The sequence below is a fragment of the Amblyomma americanum genome, chromosome 9, assembly GCF_052857255.1.
Source record: "Amblyomma americanum isolate KBUSLIRL-KWMA chromosome 9, ASM5285725v1, whole genome shotgun sequence".
NCBI lineage: Eukaryota > Metazoa > Arthropoda > Arachnida > Ixodida > Ixodidae > Amblyomma > Amblyomma americanum.
The window spans coordinates 144,950,765-144,973,485 of record NC_135505.1 but is presented as its reverse complement, the minus strand read 5'-3'; the positions used below and the strand labels follow the sequence as shown (position 1 = coordinate 144,973,485).

Below are 22,721 nucleotides of genomic sequence, written 5' to 3'. Positions count from 1 at the left end.
TCACACAGTTGTGCACAGAGGATGTCGCAAATACATGGTGTGGCGAGCAGTGCCACTTGTCTTTGCTTCTCGTTTCTCCTTAGTGTTACGCCATCACTGCAGGACTGGGAAACATGTTTGTAACAGCTGTCGCTGTAAAAACTGGTATTGCTTGTTCATTTTGGCTCTTAGGGCAGGCTGGTGTAAGAGTTGGAAAGCGTTGAAATGATTAAGTAGCTATTATATCGTTTTTTTTTTGCCTCACGTGAACTGAAGTCCAAGTTGATGTCGAGGTCACCAATCAGCTGTTTAAGCCAGAACAGCATTTTAAACTGTCACACTTCACAAACAGGTCACATTTGAGCACCTTTTCCTTGGCCTTGATTGCAGAGTTGTTTGTGCTGATTCAATTCGAGTTCAGTTTTGAACTGTTTCTGCTAGACTTACCGTCATGTCCTTTGGCTTGAGAGTTTTCACATGGCTGATAAACTTCTGTGGGTCAGTTTTGGCTGAGAAGTCATGCGACTGTGGTGCCTTGCCTGGCTGCAGGAGTTTGTGACCTGGCTGCAGAGCACGTGTGTGGAGCAGCTTTTCCCGGGTGCAAACTTTGGTCGCCGCTTCACAGCGCTCGAGATCCTGGCACTGCTTGTCACTACTCATGCTTCAAAAGGTCGGTGATTTGTGACTTTCCCATGTGTGTCGAAAATTTATTGCACAGCTGCTGAGCATGTTTCTTCAGAAGTACAAAAGGCATGGACATGGATGATGGGAGATAGACAAGGACACTTATAGGGCAACTCCGGGGTTTTTCCAGCATTTGACTTAATGATCGCATCATACTCCTTGCAGTAACCTGCCCTTGGCACAAGAAACCGTTTTTCAATACCAAGTAGCGCTATTTTAAGATAACAAAATATCAAACTGAAACGGAAAGTGTTCATGGCTGCAAATGCTGCTCCATTTGACACAGCAGTGACATCAGACACATTATTAGAAAAACACCTATACATGCATTGAATGGCTGAAATAGCGACTGAAAAGGACGAATCCATTCACAAAATGCCTCAGACGACCTAATACAAGCCTCGGAAGCCTCGGGCAGTAACGTAAATTAGCGTTTGTGATGTCGCAAATGCAATGTTATCCACAGAAATGAGTGAACTGAGGCCATGAGAGTGGCAAAGTTTAGAATCGATTTGAGTAATACAGTCGAACCCGGATATATCGAACCCGTATATTTCGAATTATTGGCTATATCGAACACACAGATTACCCCCTTGAAAATACTATGTAAAAGTATAGGACAATTGCGTAGTATATCGAATTCCATTTTCGTTGGACATTCGATATATCGAACGGCGCGCTGCGCCGCGCCCCTGGAAGGTGCGCTTTTCCCAAAGACATTCGTGTCCGGTCCTGAGAGGTAAACTTTTCTGCAGAGTCAGTCAGCAGGCTCCTCCTCTGCGCATGCGCGGCCGTCGCCTAGCGACGGAGACGGAGAGCCTTTCCCCCGTTCTTGCGCCCCACCGGCGCGAGCTCTCTCGCTCCTCCTCTACCGCCGGCGTGTGCATTGGGCAAGGGCATTGGAGCTCATCGAAGAGAGCGCGCGGCATGGAGACGCGGCAACGTTTCCAAGCCACGCTTCCTGGGAAAAGGGAGAGAGAGAGAGTGAAGGGTCGGCACGGTCGCTCGTGGGCCAGGGGAGACGAGAGAGCCAGAGAGGGCTCAAAAAACGAACATAGCGCCTTCGACGGCCGATCTTTTTCCCCGCTCTCTTCTTTCTTTTCCCTTTGTCGTTCCTTCGCAGCCCCGTTGACTGTCGCTCGAACAGGCTTCGCTCGGACTGCTCCATCTGCACATCGTGCGTGTTGTTGTGCGTACCTCTGTTTCAACGTGCCGTGTGTGATTGCAGTCATCTGGTGAGCTATGGCATCTGTGGACATAAAAAAGAGGAAGAATCTGGACTTTGCAAGAAAGCTTGAAGTAATCCGGCGTGTCGAGAATGGAGAAAAGAAGTCCTCCGTGGCAGACGCATTCGGCATTCCGCGGAGTACTTTAAGTACGTTGTTAAAGAACAAGCAGGACATCAAGCTTAAAGCAGGTGAGGAAAGTCGCTCGGGAGCGTGTCGTGTGCGCCCTGCTGCTTTTGACAAAGTGGAGAAGGCACTCTACACGTGGTTTCTTGAAATCCGAGCGAAAAATATCCCCGTGGATGGCCCGACCTTAATCGAAAAGGCCAACTGGTTTGCTACGGCTCTTGGCGAAGAGAACTTTTGCGGTGGCACTGGATGGCTGCAACGGTTTAAAAACCGCCACGGCATTGTAGGAAAGGCCATTTCAGGCGAAAGTGGGGCTGTCAGCAGCCAGGAGATGCAGCAGTGGCTTTCTGAGGAGTGGCCGAAGATCACTGAGAAGTTTTCGCCTGCAGAAATCTTTAATGCAGACGAAACTGGTCTCTTTTGGCAAATGTTGCCGAATAAGACACTCGCTCTTCGTGGAACCACATGCCACGGTGGTAAAATGAGCAAAGTGCGTGTGTCGGTGCTGCTTGCAGCCAACATGGACGGCTCGTGCAAGCTACGGCCATTCGTGATCGGGAAGAGCAAGTCACCGCGCTGCTTCAAGAACTGTAAACAGCTTCCCGTCCGCTACGGCTGTAATAGGAAGGCCTGGATGACACGTCAACTTTTTGTTGAATGGCTGCAGGCTTGGGACGCTGAGTTGGGCAAGTTGGGCCGCCGAGTTTGCCTTCTGGTAGACAACTGTTCGGCCCATCAAACAACTTGCAAGCTGCAGCACATCGAATTGAAGGTTCTCCCGCCGAACACCACAGCGAGACTGCAGCCCCTCGACCAGGGTATCATAAAGGCATTCAAGGTAGGCTATCGGAAGCGACTTATTCAACGGCTCCTCATAAACCTCCGCATGGGAACCGATCTCAAGATTGACCTGCTTGGCGCGATCCAGATGATTACCGGCGCTTGGGGCGACGTGAAGCAGGCCACAGTAGCCAACTGTTTTGGCAAGGCAGGCCTTGAAGTGGCTAGAGATGAATGTCCGGAAGCTTTAGATGACGATGAGTGCTTGGAGGACGCGTTCCGCGACTTGTCCAATTTTTCCGGCACCGTCCCGCCCGAAGTTACTGTTGATGACTTCATTAACGCTGACAGCGAAGTTCAAGCCAAGCGGTAGCCGACCTCGCTGATGAGGACATTGTGGCCGGAATAGCTGGCGTTCAAGACAGTGATTCCAGCGACAACGAGGGCAACTGTGTTTTTGAAGAAACGCGTCCGTGCACAGCCACTGAACTGGCGTCAGCGTTCAGCCTGATTCGGCGCTGTTGCGGCGAAATGGAAGGCACTGGGCTCTCGCACCTAGACAGTCTCGAGAAGATTGAAACTAGTGTTTTAAACTTCATTTCCCAGAGGAAAAAGCAGCCCAAAATTAGTGATTTTTTTTCCGTGAAATAAAGCGCTTTCATATTGTGTGCACATGCTATGTGATTCGCGGCTGTTCCAATTGGTAAGCCACAATTTTTTATGATCGCGAGTGCTTTTTTGGCCTATATCTGTATATCGAATTTTCGCTATATCGAACTATTTTCCGATCCCCGTCGAATTCGATATATCCGGGTTCGACTGTAATGAATTGCAGCACGCCTGCCAAACTTGGTGGAAATGATCAGGATGGGGAGGAAAACCTACAGTAGGAGTTGTATAAAAATATGTTAATCTCTGAAATCCCCTAGAGCTGCCCTTAACGAATGTAAAATTGTAGAATGCTTCACTTGCGTGATCTTTGCATGAACTATGGCGACGATAATGATTATCGGTGGTCGTAATTGCACTGGCACCGTCGTTGATGGTGTCTGTTATTAATGCTTCTGGCAATTATGTGTTGGCAAGAAAGGCAATTGAGAACATTCTTCTCTTTGATGTAGTAGACTACAAGCACCTGGATGGCTGCTAATAAGCAAGCGCAGTGTGATGTGTTCTTGATTTGTCACGGGCTCTTCTTCAGGGGAGAGTGCCCAGCTGTTGCTGCGGTGGCCGTGGGAGTCAGTGCTGACTGTAATGCAGTGCCTCAAGGACCCCTACGAGGCCAACAAGACGTCTGCGCTCCAGGTCCTACTCACTGTTTTGCCTGGACTGCAGGGGAGACCTCAGGTGTGCTTTCATGTACACATCTCATTACCTCGGTAAATTTTTAGGAATCCAGAGACGGTAGCATGTTGACCAGAGAAGGCGGTGAAGCATTCTCAGCATTATATAAAGCAGATAGCTTTCTGTGTTTCTAGTTATTTTAGATGAATTTGTTTTATTGTTGGGCAGTGCTGTGTGCAGGGCACTGCTTTTACCATTTAGCGACTTTTGGGACCTATATTGCCCTTACTCTCAATCTCTTCAGCCTTTAGTAACCCCAATGGCTTAGAAAAGGGGCTGAGGAACCCAGTGTGCTCTGGCTTCGTCTCTTAGTGCCTGACATGCATTCAAAAGTGTGTTAATTCAAAAAACAAAAAAAAAACAATTAAGAAATTGTTAATCTAATATTAAGAACTGCTTTTGGAGTGAGACAGCCTGCTATAAGCAGTTACAGTGTGATGATCAATTCCAAAATGAGTGGATAAATTAAAGTTAAGCTTTGAGACATTCATGGATGTACTGTATTGACTCGCGTAATGAACCCACTGTTTTTCCAGGAAAGTTGTTTATCAATTTGAGGGGCGTGTTCGTTACTCAGGGGAAAAGGTTTGGACAGATTTTTTTTGCGAGAGTTGAAATGTCATATCATGCGTCCGTTCATCCTGCCTGCTGGGGCCCGCCTGCCCGTCCGTCGATACATCATCAACAAAGGCATGCTGTCAGCTAGGTTTGCGTTGCCAGTGTCTAGCATCGTTCGCTTTGAAAGGTGTTTGCTGATCTCACGCCGTGATCTCACAGTTCTATGATAGTCTGATGCCGACCCATCGGGTCGAGATGAAGCGAACATGCTGGACGTCGCCCTGAAGTTCAGGTGCACGTTTTTTACGCAAGGTTAAGGAAAACTCGCTGGACAGTTTCAAGTGTGTGATGCGAATGCTTAAGCATTGTGGTGTGAGACGGGTTAGGCATTTTCGCTTCCGATCTTGACGTCACCAAATCACTCGGGGGGGTCTCAAGGTCCTAGTTCTCCATAGCATTTCAGTGCGCAGATGTTATTTAGCATTCTGGTTTAAACCGCTATGCTTCTCTGCAATGCTCGAGCTCGCCACCTTTCCAACCATGTACTGGTGCAGCCATGTGTGCAGCAGTGTACCCAGCAAGCCACCGCTGCTGGTGCTCAAGGGCACAGAGCACCTCTGCACTCTGCCAAGTTGGCCAACACACTGTCCCTGCAGGAGCCGTCGTCAAAAGAAATGTGCCGCGATGTTATTGGCGTACAGCATCTTGTTGCGTTGCCAAGGTTGCACTGCAGACTACGCGAAACAGGAAACAGAAAAGGACGGTGGCGGGTTCGCTAGCGACCCATCTGTGGTTTTAACAAAAAAAAAGAAATTATTTTTAGCCGGTCATTTGTGAAATTCATGACTTGCGAGGATAGTTTGTATCTTGCATGGTTTACAATTGCGTAGCTATCTCGGCTGGTTTTGACGCTTTTATGTTTGTGTTTTCCATGTTTAGATGCGTATAAATATGCGCCGTGTCGAAAATAAGCTCAGCTGAAAGTTTGAATTCGTGTCTCATGGTGTTCCTATGGGGTGTTGTTCCTTCGTCTTGAATTTAGCGCTCCCCAGTCTCAGTATGCACAACCAACTAGCCCCCTACAAAGCTTTACTGATGCTAAAAAAAGCTGCTACTCAAGGACAAAAGTGGAGGGCGAGCTCAAGGTGGGAGTGGGTTCATTACGCAAGTAAATACGGTAGTAGTTGTTAAGGGAATTCAAAAGGTCGCTAAGGAACCCCAGCGTTTGATGGAGTCCAGTTTAGGAACTCCTGTTAGTATAGATACTGTTCTGTTTTACTCTATGGCAGGATGAGGACTGGATTGAAGAGCTCCTGTCGGCATCTGTGGCACTGACGAAGAGTGCTCGGCCGCCAGATTCGGTCACGGCTGCATACTTTCTCGACCTCCTCTCAACGCTCAAGCCCACCGCGAAAGTTTCGCGCAGACTCTCCGAGTCCCTTCCGCTCGCCGATCTGTCCCCGCTGCTTGGAACCGCTAAGAAACTGCGCAAGAGCTGTGACGAAGACGAAAGCGTCTTTTGGACAACATTCCTGGTTTTGTCTGAGCTGGAAGGCCAGTTGAAAGTGGCCAAGAAGAATCTCCTCGAAGCTTCTTCAACTGGTCCACTCTATGGTGCCTTGATCTCACTTCGTGCTCTCCTCAGGAAGGTCAATTGGAAGTGAGTACCATTTTTCTAGCTTCTGTGAGCTGCCGTACACAATACGTAATTGCTGTGCGTAATACGCACAACATCTTTATTATATTCTAAATTGTTGTAAGGTTTCAGCTACAAAGTCATTTTATGCTGCAATGAGAATTGCAAAAATTGTAAATTGTGGCATTTATCATCCCGAAAGGACATAGGGGGTGTGAGAGACGCAATAATTGAAAGCTCCAGGATAATTTAGACCACCTGTAGTTCTTTAAGGTGGAGGAGGAGGAGAGACTTTAAGGTGGAGGAGGAGGAGGAGAGAGGGCACAGGGTAAGCCCTATACTTCCCATGCATTTTAGGCCATGTTGAGGTACATGTTTCTCACTAACTAATAACAGTAGCCTAATAATACATATAGCATTGTTTGCCAAATTTTGTGCTCTTTTTACTGAACTATAATATTTGAAATGTGTTGAAAATTCGATTTTTAATAAAAATTTTTCCGGTAGAACACAAATCTGGCCTTTCTTTGCGCATTTCAAAATTCATAACAGAATAACTGCTCAATGAAATTGCTTAATTCTAGTTCAGTAGTTGGCAACACTTATGTAGATGATTGCAAAAAAAAATCAGCCGTCTGTCTTGAAAGGCATTGGAAATAATGGTACCTTTGTAAGAAAAAACACTGCTTTGAGATAATAGAGCGTAAAGAGAAAAAAGATGTGAAAAACCATTTTTTATTCGCAGAAACGCCTCCATAGTAATTGGTTTAATAGCCCCCTGCTTCGTAGTCACTGTCGCCGTCATTTTTTCGCTTTTCGGCTTGTCGTTTTGACTGTCGGGCCTCTTTTGTAAGCTGTCGTGTTGCTCGGTCCGCAAAGTACATGCGCTTATGGTCAGCTTCCCTCAGCCACTTGATGGTGTTGCTCCCTGGGTTCAATCCACACGCCTTCAAAACGTTGGCCCGTGCGATGCTACCATCATTAAATGAAAGAACAGCATCCAGTGTTGCCATCCGTAGGGTCCGAAGCCTAACAAACACATTCTTTGGCGCGCGTTCCCAAACAACATGGTTGAACGACTCATTTGCATTTTGAGTTCGCCCATGCAGGCACTTCTCTAGGAGCTCAGCCTTCGATAGCTCCCTATAAATGGGTTTGATAGCCTCCAAGACAGATGCAGGCAAACTCTCCTTGTGGAAAAATGGCTTGCCCTCTGACTGACTTCTGTTGAAGGCACACCACGTATCAGGTCCCTTTGGGCAAAGTCCATGGCATGGGTCATCGTCTGTGGCCGATAAGTGGAAGAAGGTTGCCCAAACGGCCTTTCGCATTTCATCCAGGTTTCCTACATTTCTTTTGATGGCCAAACCATAGTACGTCTGGAGCTTGTCTATTACTGCATCAGTCAGTCGGCCTCGGCCCGAGAGGCTCTTTTCATCAGAGAGTTTTCCTGCTTTGTTTCCTTTTTTTAGCCTTCGTAACCTTGTGCCCATCCTTTTTTGCACGTGCCCTATGCACTCAACCTTGGATATTTCACCGGAATCACCATATGGCATTTGTGCCTTCACAGCCATAAAAGCCTTGCTGTCACCATCCCCAAGGTATTTGACGTATCGAACGCCGTGAAGCTCCTGACTCCTGCCGAAAATTTTCAGTGCTCCTGCGACTTCCATTCCACCGCTGGTGCCTTGGTAGTTGCTTTGGCACACCTCTCTATGAAGGGGGTCACTGTTTGTACCCTTGATGCTGCACTTTGGACAACGTTTAGACAAAACCTCCACATCCAGCACTTTCCCAGAGTCTACATTGGTCGCAGAGACTATGCCGTTATTGGAAGTATGGCCTCGCTTTTCTGCCAGCTTCCATCAAGAGCAACTGCGATGTCTTTATCCCCCTCATTCAGCTGCACAGCTTCGTCAGCTGCCCTTTTCATCGACTCCTGAGCAGCAGCTTCGATGTGACCTAGAAGCTCCTGATTGTATTTCGCAAACTTTGTCGGCGGCTTAGGAAGGTTTAGCATAGCACAGAGTATATTTCCTGCAGCCATTCCCTTACCAATGGACCTCAAGGCATACACTAACCTGAGGTTGGCTTCATAGAGGCCAGAAGTAGTTTTCTTCGACGTCTCAAATCGTTGTGCGGCACTACACACTTCACAGTTCAAACTGTAAACGCTTGCAACACCTACCCGTTTTGTCACAATTTCGATGAGCTCAACACTTCCACCGCGCTCTCTGCACACACAAATCTGTGTAATTGCGGCACTAATGCCGTCCATGTCCATTAAGGCATATTGGCTGCTGCTCTGTAGCACGTCCTCTTCCTGGAAGCACAGAGAAAATCTTGAAAGCTTCGATGTCGAGGAGCTGGCGCGTTCGGCGTTCGGGATCTCATTCTGTCGTGGACATCCTTTTGCTTTTTCACAATGAGCGTAGCGGTTGCCGTGAAATTCACGCCTGACGAAGGCCTTCTTTGCCCTGGGCATCTCAACTTATCAGCAGCAACCAACACCGGCACAATTTACAATAGTGATCGAAAGGGATAGCATTCGGACGCAGCTGCATGAAGGTTGCAGAAACGTGGAAAAAACGTGCAAAGCGTCTCAGGATTTTCTTGGCTAAAAAAGAGGAGCTGTGCAATAGTTGCCAGACAATTTTTTATATGTAGCTGATTTTAGACAAGTTTTGAAATCAGGTGGTGGACTTTTTGGTTGAAAAAATTGACGTTAATCCTGAAAGGGGGCGTGGCCGCTCACTACTTGGTTTCAGAAAAAGCGTTTTTCAGCCGTAAATATGGCTTTCTGAGGAAAGTGCGATCATGGAACATGTGTAGAAAGAATTGAACTTCTAAAATTCCAAAAGAAAAAAAAAACGATTTTTTTCTAATTTTACCTTACCCTGTGCCCTTAACGAATACATAAGAGGTCCTTTAAGATGGGCTGACATTGCTGTGGTAAAAAACATCGCGGCGACGACGGACACGTACGAAAAAAGAAGATGGACAAGCGCTTGTCCGTCTCCTTTCTTCGTACGTGTTCGTCGTCCCTGCGCCGTTTTTTACCACGTCCATGATACACCAACTCGCTCAGTAGTCGGTTCTTGTGCTGACATTGCACAGCACATGGGCGTTTTTGTTTTTCGCCTCCATCGAAATATGCCTGCGGCGGCCAGGATTGAACCCGTGACCTTAGAATCAACAGCCGAACGCCAAAGCTACTGAACCACCATGGCTTACCTGCAGCTAGAACTTCTCCAGTATTGTCACTTTTGCTCATGCAGCAAATTTCATTTATTTTGGTTGGGCTGCCTGTTTATAAAATATTGCAGGCACTGAGGTCTACCATTTTTTTTATCACCTCATTAAAATGCTCCTGTCTTGCTGTTTATTGCAGGCAGCTGGTGCAGGAAAATGTGCCCTCGTGGAAGGCAGTCCTTTGCCAGTCAATGCAGGTGGCATTTGAAGTGGCCTCTGTCGTTGGACCTGTGGTTAGCAATGCATCTCCGGAAGGCCAGCTGGATGTCGACGGCGACCCAGGTAGATTGTTTTGGTCGGTGTAGCTAGGTCATGGAATTGTTGAGCAAAATAGTTAGTCATCAGCAATTTTTGTTACACCGTCCTTTGGAGGATAACCTGTTTGTTGCTGGAAAGATGGTAGCGCATCATTGATAAAATGATGACTGGGACATCCATCTCTTTGACTGCATGCCTAGGATCTGAAAAAAGAAAAAAAAAACTTGCTTTCACTTATGGCCTGTGCTTTGTGAGAAGTCTTAGCTGATTCTACGCTGTCATAATGTGCACTTTTGTTGTTTAAGTGTGCATTTTTAAAATTTTTTTGCTTGAAAGAGGGTGCCATTATTTTCATAGGTGTTATTTGGTAGTAGTTCTTAGTGTAATGTGTTGTCCAGTTCATGCTCTGTATGGGCCATTTGTTGCACCGTGAGCTGCATTGCATGGGAGTCCCTTCTCCGTGCTGATGTCGTGGATGCATGTATGCAGGATTGCTGGAGCAGATGCAAGTTGCTCTGCAGAAGGGTCTTGGCCGAAAGTTTGAACTGGCTCCGGAGGAAGGTGGCGGCGATGCGCCCGCAGTAGACGCGGTGAAGAGCACCGCTGTGGTGGCACAGATGCTGCTGCTGTGTGGGTGGCGTGCGCACCGAGAGGTCTCCCTGTTCTTCGGCGACATCTGCGAGGCATGTCCGCTGGAGGGGGCAGTCAGTGATGCGGCCCTTTGGCTGTCTCTGAAGCAGGTAAGGGGGGCACTTTTTCAGTGCTAGTGTCGTTGATCTCGACCAAGGAAAGTTAGAACTTAACGTGCCATTCTGTATAGCAGAGTAGATTTTGGCACAAAGTTCCTATGACTGTATCTGCGCTAGTGCTTGAGGGTTATTCTGTTTAATTTGATTCAATAATTTATTTATTCACAAAGGGTATTACTGTGTAGACGCATGTATGGGCTGCACTTTTTTTTTCCAGATTCGAGGGTCAATTTTCGGAGTGCAGCCCACACACGCGATGTGCGAAAAAAAATACTTTTTTTCAGTAAAACAGTAAAAACGCCAATCAGGGAATGGGCGCCATTTATTCTATGTTCATTCATCACTCGCGGAGCCTTCAGACTCCAAGCTGGTGCTGTGCTTTGGTACATGCTCATCCCACAAGAAGTCGCGCAGCACGTCCGCTGTCAACGCGTAGCCATTGTTCCGCACTTCCATCACTTAGCAGAGCAGCTCTTCCAGTTCGGGAAACTTGCACGGCTTGCCTCGGAAAGCGCTCTTTTTTGCACCTTGTGTTCCTCAATGCATCCTTATGGGCTCCATCGTTGGACGCACTTCTCGGCCGTGTCGAATTTCCTGCGCGCTGCACGCTTGCCGTGTTCGACAGCAAGCTAGCTTTGACTGCAACAGTGCGTGGAGCTGTACAAGTCTCATTATGTGTGTCGTTCTGTTTGCTCCAGGTGCTGTCCATTGGAGACTTCTTCATGGATCAGATGTCGTCTGTGAGGCATCGCGGTGCCTTCGAGCAGGCATACACAGCCTTCCAGAAGCTCTGCCACGTGCTTTGGAGGTGGGCATTTCCACTATATTATGTATCCACGTAGCATTGTGTGTTGGCGAATGTTATTGCCAGTGGCATGGTCTGAGTAAATTACTGCAGCAGAGTATCTACCTTGGACATTTTGGTTTTTAACCTTCGGACCACGGACTAAACCTGGCAATAAGGAGTTGTCATATGCTGTATTTCACTCTTGCTTCGTGCTTCAAAAGTACATCATGTCATTTATTTGTGCTTGGCAGTGACTGATTGACGAGTCTTTCAGCAGTTGGGAAGCTTAAAGCTAACTGTAATCTTTCAAGTTTGTTATCAAATCAAAGTGCGCCATAGGCTGTTGCTGCTTTGAGTCAGTGTGGAAAGGCACCACAACTCCTACAGGCATGAAAATTTGTCATTTTGAATAACCTTGGAGTTGCGAACAGTGTTATCAAACTAAACTACTTCTCAGCTGTTTGCTTTAGTTAGGATGGAGAGGTGCTAGAACTTCTGCTGGAGGGAAAATTTATGTAGGCTGCATAGCGGTAGGCTCCTCAGCCTGAGGACACGGGTTCAATCCCGGCCGGGGGGGGGGGTGCCTGGTTTCGATGGAGGTGAAATGCAAGGCACCCACTTTCTGTGCAATGTCAGTGTACATTAAAAAACACCAGGTGGCCAAATTTAATCTGGAGCCCTCCACAATGGAATCCCTCATTGCCAATATGTTGTTTCAAAATTTTAAAAACCTCAATGTGATTAATTAATTTTTTCTTTGCAACAAAGTGACTGATCAGGCGGTTGCATGTGATGAGTGGTAGGGTTTTGGGCCTTTCCACATCAGCCTGCTAGTTGCCTGTTGTCTTGCTTTGGCTGCTTTCATTTGTGATGGACTCCGCACCTGTGTTTGTGGTGCCTGTGCGCCCAGGTGCAAACATCCGGAATTGGCGAACCTTCCTACCACCTGGCTCGGCAACATCATGGCAGTCATCCGGGAGAAAGGGGTCTGCGCTACACGCCGAAGCGCCGGCATCCCTTTTATAGTTCTGGTAGGTATGGTAAGCTGCGCACTCAGGAAGTGGGTTAGTCATAATGAAAGTAAATAGTAGCTTCATTTCACATCTCATAAAAATTTGCAGAGAAAGCTGCTACAGCTTTGGTTTAACCATTTATCCCTGCATTTGGCCATGAAATGTGCATTGTCAGTCGTAAGGGAAAGCCTCGCCAGTGAAATCTGATCTGGGCACTCTTCGCCTCCCAACCTCTCTCTCCCTCTCACGCTTTCCCTCTCCTCTTCTGTCCTAAATGTGGAGAGAGAAATTTCCTTATCTCCACTTTACCACTTGCCAACCGTGGCACGTGGTTGCCGCCTGCCATGGTTGGTTGGCATGGGGCAGTTAAATTAATTTACAGTCAGGCCTCGATATAACGAATCACGCAGGACTGCCAAAAATCGTTATTTTGAAATATCGTCATTATGAAAAACCCAATTATAAGCCAATGGTCAGACCTAGCAACGAAAATGACCTACCTTGGCAGTAAACAAGTGTGCAGAAAAGCAAACTCTCAAATTAACATGTTGCACTCACTTCAAAGCTGCTTTATTTGAAGAAATCAGTTTTTTTCTGGCACGTGCAGTACACACGGTCGATTAGGGACGCCTCTACACCTTCCACTTTGCGCAACACCTTATCGGCTACGTCACTGCACCATGCAATTAAAGCGTGGACTTTTGTTCATGTGCACTAAAACATCAGAGCTTGATATGACCTCCTCTTTAGTGTTCGGTCTTGCTTCAGGTCGTTATCGTCACTGGAGACGTCATGAACGCTGTTAATGATCTCCTCAGTTATCAAGTCGAGGTTAGTGCTGCGCTGTAGCTCTCCACATAGTCGTCGAACGAAGAGACGGTGGGCAGCAGTTCTGCAGCCTCGGCCCACAGGCCTCCTGGGTTGCTTTCAATCACCTCTATGTCGTCTTCAAGCTTCACAGATGCTTTGAGGAGCCCTGCCTTTCTCTAGCAGATGCTAGTGTGGCCGCCTTCAAGTTCCACCAAGCTCCTGTGAGCATTACGGCTGCCTGGCGAATACTTATTGCAGTCCGCTGCTTTAGGAGGAGGTTGATTAGCAACCGCTGCACAAGACGCTTAACAAAATTCTGCCTTCACACTCTTTATGATGCCTTGATCTAGCAGTAGCAGCTAAGACGTGTTGTTTGGTGGCAGAAACTCTAGGCGAACATGCTCCAAGCAAACATTCACAGTGTGAACTGAGCAGTTGTCAACAACTCAAAGAATTCTTCGGTCATCCTTCCTTATTCGGTTGTCGAGTTTGGTCAGACACTTGGAAAACAATTCTCTCATCATCTACGCCTGCTTATTTGCACAGTAGTCTTACGCTGCCGACATCATGTTCTTCATGCAGCGAGGCTTCGCGACTTGCCTATGACGAGTGGGTTAATTTTTTATTGCCTGTTGCATTGCAGCAGGGCAGGACAGCCACACACAGATGCCAGTTCTTCCCTCCTTTGCACTGCTGTCCTTTGAAATGCATCATCCAATCTGGCAGCAGCTGATAAAAACATGCGGTCTCGTCCGCGTTGAAAATATGGTCTTCAGAGTAAGATTCAGCTACCTCTCAGAAACGATCATTTTGCCAGGAATCCGTGCCTTCTCTGTCAGCAGCCTTTTCCTCGCCCGAGACTACCTGCCAAGTTATTCCGTTTCTTTGACGGAAACGGAAAAGCCAGCGCGCGCTTCCGTCGACCCAAGTTATTTCAAGTGCATCAGCAAATTCGCGCACTTATTTTTGCAGCATTGGGCCAGACACAGGAACATTTTACAGTCTGGCATCTTTAAACCATGTGAGAACAGCTTCGTCCACATTTTGAAAGTTTCCCTGTTGCAGCCGTTTCCTCGTAGGAGCAAGTTGCGACTCCCGGTGAAGTTTGAGGATCTTGTCTCGGTCCTTCAAAATTGTCGCGACCGTTGATGGGGCAATGCCACGCTGTCAGCAGAGGTCAATTTGCTTTTTCTTTGCATCAATTCCTTGCAGTATGTCCACTTTTTTTCTGCAGCGAAAACTGCTTTCTCTTCTTCTTGGCGCCATCGCTAGCTGCATTCATCGTTGAACCGCGCACAAACTTCGGAGTAATATCACGCACAATGAAAAAAAACACTTGCGTGAACAACGATAGAACGGCCACCGACACCAGGCACAAAGAAAGAAAAGACAAAAAGCCGGCTAGGCCTGCTAGGCTACTGAGCATTAAACCACAGCCTTGTGATGGCGCTAGCATGTGGCACTAGACGTGGTGTTGATGATAGCTGCTGCCCTCGGAGCCTACGCACAGAAACGGCGTTTTGTGATTCACACAATGGTTGCAATGCTGTTAATTTTAGCTGAATTCGTAATACTGACATTCCTTGATTATACAGGGGAGAATAAATTGCGTACCTTATTCTGAAATATGCGCTATATTAAAATTCGTAGTTCGGAACTATTTTTATGTCGATGATATTTGCAATTTATGGGGATTTTAAAAAATTTGTTAATTTCAAAAATTTGTTAATGTGGTGTCTGAGTAATGAGATTTGACTCTGAACTCAATTAAGTTAAATAAATAATTCACTTAGTAATTAAGTTCTTAAGGCTGATGCTGTAGATTCCGTGACTAAATGCGGGACTATATGACTAAATCAAACCTAAAAAAACTTTTGCTATATATATATAAATAAAAATGGGTATGGTGAGAACTCCGGCAGGCTTATGTGATTTAGCAGTGCTTAAGTAAATGAATCGTTATAATTGGCATTGTTGTGCTGCATGGAATTGGAATTTGTAAATTAACCTGTGACAGTTGCTACAGCTACGTTCTCCTTTGTGAGGTTGGAGGGAACTTGCTATGGTTTGTTTTTTAGGTGTTCAGGGAACGCCGTATAAGGCATCAAAAGCTTAAAGTAAAGAATTTATTGTAACTTGGAGCCATCTGCCACAGTGCCTTTTATAGTTTTGCTATCCAGTAGGTTGTGAGATTTTTCACTTCAGTAATGATGTCAGGTTTGAGGTTGTGGGTAGTAAAAAAGAAATGTCTATTCTGAATGAACGCAGTGATTCAGAAGGGTTCAGCTGCTTAGCGTCACTGATGTAAGCTTTGTTTCTTGATGTCGGCTTACTTGACAGGCCATCCTGGTGTCTGAGCCTGAAGTGCGAGCCCTGGCCGCATTCCATCGAGCCATCAGAGAACTGCTTGTCCTGGCAACCTTAGATACAGAAGCATCGATTGAACCAAAGGTAAAACCTGCTTAGAGCCTGCTTCAGCATTTGTGGTTTCGTTTTTTTTTTTCTGAAAAATGTAGATTTAAAACTCATTTTAACGAGACCCCTATTTTACGAAGTTCTTGATCTAAGGAAAAAATTTTGATTCCCCGGCAAGTACCCACAAGTTTAGAACGGTCTCATGGACCTGAACTGACCAAACAAATGACTACTAAGCCGTATTTAACGAAGCTTTTATGGGAAGAAATGAGTGAACAAAGAGGTGATTTCTAACTTATTTTGCCTGCGATGTCTCGCAACTTGTTGGCAGAGTGCCAACAGTAATATCTAGGAGCCCAAATGCACAACATTATTTTCTCCATTGCGAGAATCAGAGTGCTCCCCAAAATGCCTGGGTTTTGAAGCTTTCTTTACCAACCTCATTATTTTCAGGTCCACGCTATGAACGTGCTGCGAGCGTTGTTTCGTGAAGCAAGGCTTGGAGATGCAGTGATTCCGTTTGTAGGTGATGGAATCCAGGTTGCCATCATTGGATTTGAATCCAGAGTGTGGGCTGTGAGTAACCATGTTTGCGACATTTGTTATGAGGCTGAAATATGCATGTAGTAGCCTCTCTGTTCATTTCTATTTTTGCTCCCTTGACCTGGGCTGTGTTCGTAGTAATAGGCTATTTAAGCTCAGTGGTTGACTTGCGTCATTCGTTGAGTAAGAAACCATCATTGGAATGTGCAGGTACGGAATTCTGCGACTCTGCTGTTCAGCACGTTGATGACACGCATCTTTGGCGTAAACCGGAGTCGCGAGGAGACCCAGCGGAAGAACTGCCTCACTGGCCATGTCTTCTTCCTTCGTTTCCCGCCGCTGTTCCACTTCCTGTTGCAGGAACTGTCCAAGTCTGCCAGCTGCTCTTGCAATTTGTGAGTGCTTGTCTCAGCTGAGTCTAAGTAACAGCTGTATGAATTGCGCTGCTCTTGTGCGTGTTTTCGACATAATTTTATGCTATTGCAAATTTCGGCTATATTGAACTAGTATTATTTTAAGGTTTTTTACCTCTTTTGCTGTATTTAGGTGTGACTAACCTCAGTCATTATCTCGCACTGTTTTTGTTTGGCCTTTAGAATCTACTATCGTCAGTTTGGAGTTTGTTGGAAGCTCCTTGGGCACCAGTGACGGCTGCCAAAGAGCTTGGAAGATGCATAGGGCTGAAGGCTAATAGTATTGTGGTGACAATGGAAAATTTAAACTACCAATTGTAACCACGAGTGGGGCATTTTTAACCGTTTTGACTGAAGAGCGAAAGAAATATCTGATCAATTCGTCTTGGTAGTGGGCCCATGTGTTATGTTGTTACACTGGAACTCTGTATTACAGTCGAGCCCGCTTATAACGAACATGAGCGTCATGCGGCGGCGTCCGTTCGTTACATCCTGAAGTTTGTAATAAGTGGACCGCAGCTTTGAAGCCAGTTGCTTGTCAAGACAGAAAATTTTTTCTTTGCGAAAAGGTCTGTGATGGACGTCTGTTTTTGCAGCGCAGATCCTATGAGGGAGGTTTCCAGTTAATTTAAAGCAGAAGCGTGCTGTCGCCGAGGCCCTTGGCATAGACAAGTTGTCTGAGGCTCTCTATGTAGCTCATTGCTACAGGAAATAATTGCTGCGAATTTATTCAAAGAAAATTTACTTCGAACTAAGAAAACACTATCCTCCGCACATGCCTACCACATACTCCTGTTAGTAGGCCAGTTTGTTAATGTCATCTTGTTCCTGTTTTGGTCACCAGGGCGGTGTCGTCAAACGCATTTCCTGTGCTGCTTCTGTTGGCACGACTGTTCCCTTCGGTGGTCGAGGGCAGCTTCCGGCTAGAGGACTTTGTCCCCCACGTGGCACGCTGCGCGTGCAGCCCGGTGTGGAAGGTGCGTGCCCTGGCGGCCCGTGCGCTGGTGCCGTTGGTGGCGCCCTCTGCACGGCGCTCCCTGCTGCTGCAGCTTGTCTCATCGCTGCCAGAGGCATCCGGCCACCATGTCAGCCACAACACCGTCCATGGCACTCTTCTTCAGGTGCGGTTGGCCTGTGACAACTGGAGGGCTAATGTTCAGGCCTTTGCTGTTTAGTACCTTGAAATACCAGCTGAGCTGAGTCACTACAAGGCTAATTACTTCTTATGTTTTATCCTTGCCATTTGCTGTTGCTCAGTCCCTGCGAATTTTCCCGTCTCATTACTTTTACAGCGAGAGCTGGTAAGGGCATGTTTCCTGATTCTGTAGTGTTGGCAGTGTTGAAGGAGAACCAAGGAGCAAATGGTGATTGTACAGCTTGCCACACCTAGGATTTGTGCCGTCCTCTGTGCGCAAGAGGGCGCCACTCAGTGGCACAGCAAGTGGTGCATTCAGCAAAGCAAATCGCTGTCAGTGAATCTCGCCTTGCATAGACTTAGTACACACTGCCTTACGTAGGCGGTCAGTTTTTTATTCTTTGTCCACGAGGCGCTCTGGCTCTGTGCTTTGGACCCTGGCTGTTTGATTAAAGCGCCTAGCCTTCTGTTCCCCCTGACGTCTACCTGCACGGCTCCTCAGGTCGTGACAATATGTCTTGATGCCTTCTTTTGTGAGTCTAACAGAAGAGTGGTGATCAGTTCTAGAGATTGCATGCCTTATCCAAATCCACTTCTTCACCTCAACCAGTATATTGCCAAGTCACATTTATCGTTAGTTCCTCTTTATCTCTTATATTAACTGACCATTTTATTTTCTACTGCTAGCACAAATGCCTCATGGCCTAAAGGGCTAGATAGCAGCTTTTGGCTCAGAGAGTGTGTAGACGGGAATCTTCAAAATGCTTAGATACGCACTGGGAAACTTCATGGCATAGCATGGTGCCAGTTTAAGTGAGGCAATCAGGTTGTCATTCATTTTGCACTAGTGCTATTTTTACACTACTGTTATTTCCCACTGTGCATTCTTCTTGCTCGATGGGTTCAGTTAAATGTAAATGGACGTGGTTTGTGAACGTACGCTGAACAGTTTGACAGACAGCTGAACACTTCTCACCTGCTGTTGTGGCCCACAGAGAGGTGAATTTCCAGAAAGCTTCCCCAGTGCAGTTGCCAACATCATGATAATTTCCCAGCACATTTATCCTGGCTGTCTTGGTAATTTTTTCATGGATGGAAAAGGAAACCTTTCGTCAAATATCTAGTTTTGTGTTCTCGTTTAGACGTTTGTTATTGTGCTGCAATTTTTATTGATTTCGATTTTCCTGATCTATGTGGAGCATTACTAAGGCCTTAATCAAGGTCAGTGTTGTAAGGCAGATGTTGCTGTACACTCCTTGCTAGTTGCTGTGGGGCTGAAATGAAATGTGAACATGCTTTTGCACATTATCAATTGAATACATGATGTGCCATAAGTATATCGAATTGCGCGTGACATAGTTGTTGTGATAGAACAATAGCTACGCCAGGCAAGTTGGTGAACATAGCATTCGGAAAGTCCCTTTCTGGTGCATTATGAATTGTTCATAGCTCATTCCAGCAGGATATATAAATGGCTGTCCCCACTGCACTGCCATGTGTATCATATGTGCAGGTGCTGCAAATGATCGGCTACGCACGGCAGTCATGCATGGAATTGTCGTTCATTGGGCCCTTTTCTGCCAAGCTGGAGGAAAAAGTCTGGCTGGCAACCTCGTAAGTATTCCCCCCCCCCCCCCCCCTTTTTTTTCTTTAAATATGCTGTGGTGATAAAGTGCCAAAACTAACAGCATGTCGTAGATTGATGTTGACCAGAGCAGCAGTTATTTCGATCCATGGTTCGTAATCGTGAATACATCCTGAACCCCTTTGTATACCAGTGATGGTGAATGAAAATTACAGGGACTGTGGTACAAATGTGACTGCAAGTAGAGTGGGTGAGGCAATCCGTCTGTAACTCGTTGGGGTTATTGTATGAGTATGTGAAGAACAGCTATCTACTGTATATACTCGTGTAAGGGCTGCACCATTTTCTGCAGTTTTCACATTGTGCGCCCTGGCACTGGACCGGCAGTTTTTCCGTAAAATTTTTTCTACTACAGTGCAGCCATGACCGTGTGTCCCCCTTTCGTGTTGGGATATGCATTTTTGTTACGAATTACCGCAGCCCCGGCGAATCCTTCAAATACACAGTGCGCTGAAGCGTTGATGGTACTGTGCAAAAATACTCCTTGCTGCACAGTTCTCGTCACAGAAGCAGTCAGCATCGCCCAATCTTGCACAAAACAAATTTACTGTGGTGCAAATGGGGGTTTTTAATACTTTTTTTTTTAGGGTTATTTGATAACATGTTGAAGGTAACGCAAAAACGAGGACAAAAGGAAGGATCAGATCCAACTCGCCTAACATTCCATCCTTACCTCATCTGGTAACTCTTTCGGATGATTTGAGCATTTTTTCTAATCCCTTGAAATCCGAATCAAGTTCATTGTGAGTGCCAGGAATGTTCTAGGGTTTGTTTACCTTGCTAAAGAACTTTGACTTCTTAATGCGAGGTGCAATGATGGAGCCTAACATTGTTATCATTGCTCTTCTCAGTAGAATGCTTGCAGTGAATTGCAACGATGAAGTTCTAGCGCGTTTCAGTAAATTGAGTGGGCAGTTCCGTTTTTTGTAGTGAACCAAGAAGCCGAGCAGTTTACAAGCCCTATTCACATTGATATTTTCTACTTAAGGGAGAACAGGTGCCTCGTGTCCAGGGCAGCCTACCTGGATGTCATCCTGTCGTGGTTCCACTGCCTGTCGGACCCAAGCCAATTAGGTAATTTGTTTTTATTTTCTCAGGTCACGTGTTCCGCTTGGGTTGAGGAGGGCAGAGCTGTACTGACCTCATGGTTGCCTCTTGGAATGACAAAGCGTGGATCCCAGGGTAAATGGATGCTGCGTTCATACATACCTCACGGTTCTTTCAGGCGAGACACTGCCCCAAAAGCTCATTGCGGCCGTTCTCCCGGAGGCCACGTCCGATGAAGATGGCCACAACGGGGGGCGGGGGAGGGAGCCCGGGCGAGAGTTCTTTGTCACAACGCGCCAGGACTTCCTTCTTGAGCTGGGCATGCGTCACCCGGACCTCTTTCCCAGCCCAGACGGATATGTTGGCTTTGTGCTCAAGTCACTGTCGTCAGCTTCGCTTGAAGCTCGCTGGATGACTCTGCAGTTTGTGAGGCGCAAGTTGGCCGCGAACCTGTGCGCCACCTGCTCTCAGAGTGCGGACGCTGACTCCAACAAGGTGGTGGAGCAGGTTCTTCTCAACCGCGTTGTTCGCAGTGTCTGTGATGGGCCTGGGGAGAACCAGGAGTACATGGCGTGCTTCTCGGAGGTGGGTGAACAGGGCCATTTGCTTACTCATCTTTCATTTTACCAGTGCAGTACTGCTAGCTTCATGTGAAGGCTGTTAGCAGGAGATGCAATACAAGACAATTGTTCTCTTATTTATTCCTCCTCCCTTATTAATGACTTGAGGTGTAAGAATTTATACAAATTTATATTCAGTACATCTCTTTCTGTTGATAGCTGTTTTGTGGGAAACTTTTTGTTTTTTTAGACTAAACTGCGTGCACTGATAATCGAAACTGCAGTAAAAGCTTAATTGGACCCCTGTTAATTTGGAAACCCGGATAATTCGAACTGTTGGCTTTGGCCCCAGCCAATGCCCATGTATTTATGTGGCGTCAAATGCTCGCTTATTTGAACGCTACGGGACTTTTGCTGTTTAATTCAAGCAGGTATTCAATGAGAGGCTGTGTCTGGGTATGATTGGGCGGCAAGAGATAGTCGAAATAGCCCTACTCATAACGTGAATGCCATGCTGTGGGGTTGTTCGCACACCTCCGACATGTGCATGACTGCAGGTGTGAAGATGAACAAATGGCCTCCATTTGCAAAAGCAGTCTGACCGCTTTGTTTCAGTTTTGCTTTTCTTTTTTGAGATCTGCGCCTGACTGCTGCGACGGTGACCCAACCAGCCAGCATCAGCTAGCGAACCCAATACAGCCGAGCACTTTTTCGGACACTGTTTAGGATGTCGCTGATGTTTTCTTGTCCCCTGTTTCGTTTTTTCCGCTGCTTCGGGGCCGCCGAGCTGTTTCTTTCGCTTCCATTCACATGGTTCCATTCTTCCAGTGTGCCGAAACTGCATGCTCGTCACGTGCCACTCATTGTGTGGCGAAGCCTTCTCACATGTGACGGTGCCGTTTATGGTGTGTGTGATGCGGTAGCAGTAGTTTCTGAAGCGTTCAACTTGACAGAGTTTCTCATTAAGGCGATGTACTACGAATGTTTGTCTGTTTGGGCTTTATTGTTCATGACATGTGCAGAAACTCTATCACATGTATCTTTTATTTTATACAAGTGAATTTCTGTAGTTACCGTAACCATAATTTATTATGGGCATGAAAAGAAGCTCCTGCTAGCAGAGAGCTGTTGTTAGTATATTGGGAGAAGCTTACCACTGGGGATGGTGATTCAAGTCTGAAAAGAATGGTATTTTAATGCACATCTGGTTATTAAACTTCAGCCTTGGTGGCTTTTAATGGTGAGAAGCGGTGATGTCTCATGTCGTGTGGTTCCCTGTTTTCAGGCATGTTCACTATTGGCAACCTGTAGCGGTGCCCAATTGGAGAAGCTTGACTGGCAAGGACCTGCGACACTTGGAGATGTTAGTGTTTGCCTTCGCTTTGGATTGCTATATTTTTTTTGTTTCACTTTATAACTTTTGCTAATGTAAACTGGTATCTTTCACAGGTGCTGTCCTACCTTCTTGACTGGTATGAACGGATAAGAAAGTGAGTGATGTTTTGAAATTAGATTTCTGAGCCTGAATTTTTCTTTTTTCTTTTCACATAGCTGCAATAGCTCTATGGCCACACAGTGAACTGATGAAAAAATATTCTTAGTTTTGTTGCGTGTAAATTGTTTACATGTTGACTTGTTTTTCAATTCCTGACGTGCATTTCCATTCTTAGGTTGTTGCCTTTTGCATTTATTTATAAAATACCCATATATTGCTACATATAAGTCACCCAGCTGAGAAAGTCCATTCGTTTCAACAGG

The 22,721-nt window shown here is 46.3% G+C and overlaps 1 protein-coding gene across 1 annotated transcript in view; it reads left to right on the top strand.

Annotated features, from left to right (window-relative positions):
* THADA (Thyroid adenoma-associated protein homolog) overlaps positions 1 to 22,721 on the top strand; it is a 63,736-nt gene that overhangs the window by 28,135 nt on the left and 12,880 nt on the right. The window contains exons 19-34 of the mRNA XM_077637895.1: positions 529 to 649; positions 4,000 to 4,145; positions 5,990 to 6,360; positions 9,728 to 9,870; positions 10,336 to 10,586; positions 11,294 to 11,403; positions 12,293 to 12,413; positions 15,546 to 15,656; positions 16,074 to 16,196; positions 16,374 to 16,558; positions 17,421 to 17,697; positions 19,225 to 19,325; positions 20,345 to 20,430; positions 20,582 to 20,988; positions 22,249 to 22,326; positions 22,413 to 22,453. Of these exons, the coding sequence (XP_077494021.1) occupies positions 529 to 649; positions 4,000 to 4,145; positions 5,990 to 6,360; positions 9,728 to 9,870; positions 10,336 to 10,586; positions 11,294 to 11,403; positions 12,293 to 12,413; positions 15,546 to 15,656; positions 16,074 to 16,196; positions 16,374 to 16,558; positions 17,421 to 17,697; positions 19,225 to 19,325; positions 20,345 to 20,430; positions 20,582 to 20,988; positions 22,249 to 22,326; positions 22,413 to 22,453 (2,672 nt within the window). The remainder of the gene's footprint in view (positions 1 to 528; positions 650 to 3,999; positions 4,146 to 5,989; positions 6,361 to 9,727; positions 9,871 to 10,335; positions 10,587 to 11,293; positions 11,404 to 12,292; positions 12,414 to 15,545; positions 15,657 to 16,073; positions 16,197 to 16,373; positions 16,559 to 17,420; positions 17,698 to 19,224; positions 19,326 to 20,344; positions 20,431 to 20,581; positions 20,989 to 22,248; positions 22,327 to 22,412; positions 22,454 to 22,721) is intronic.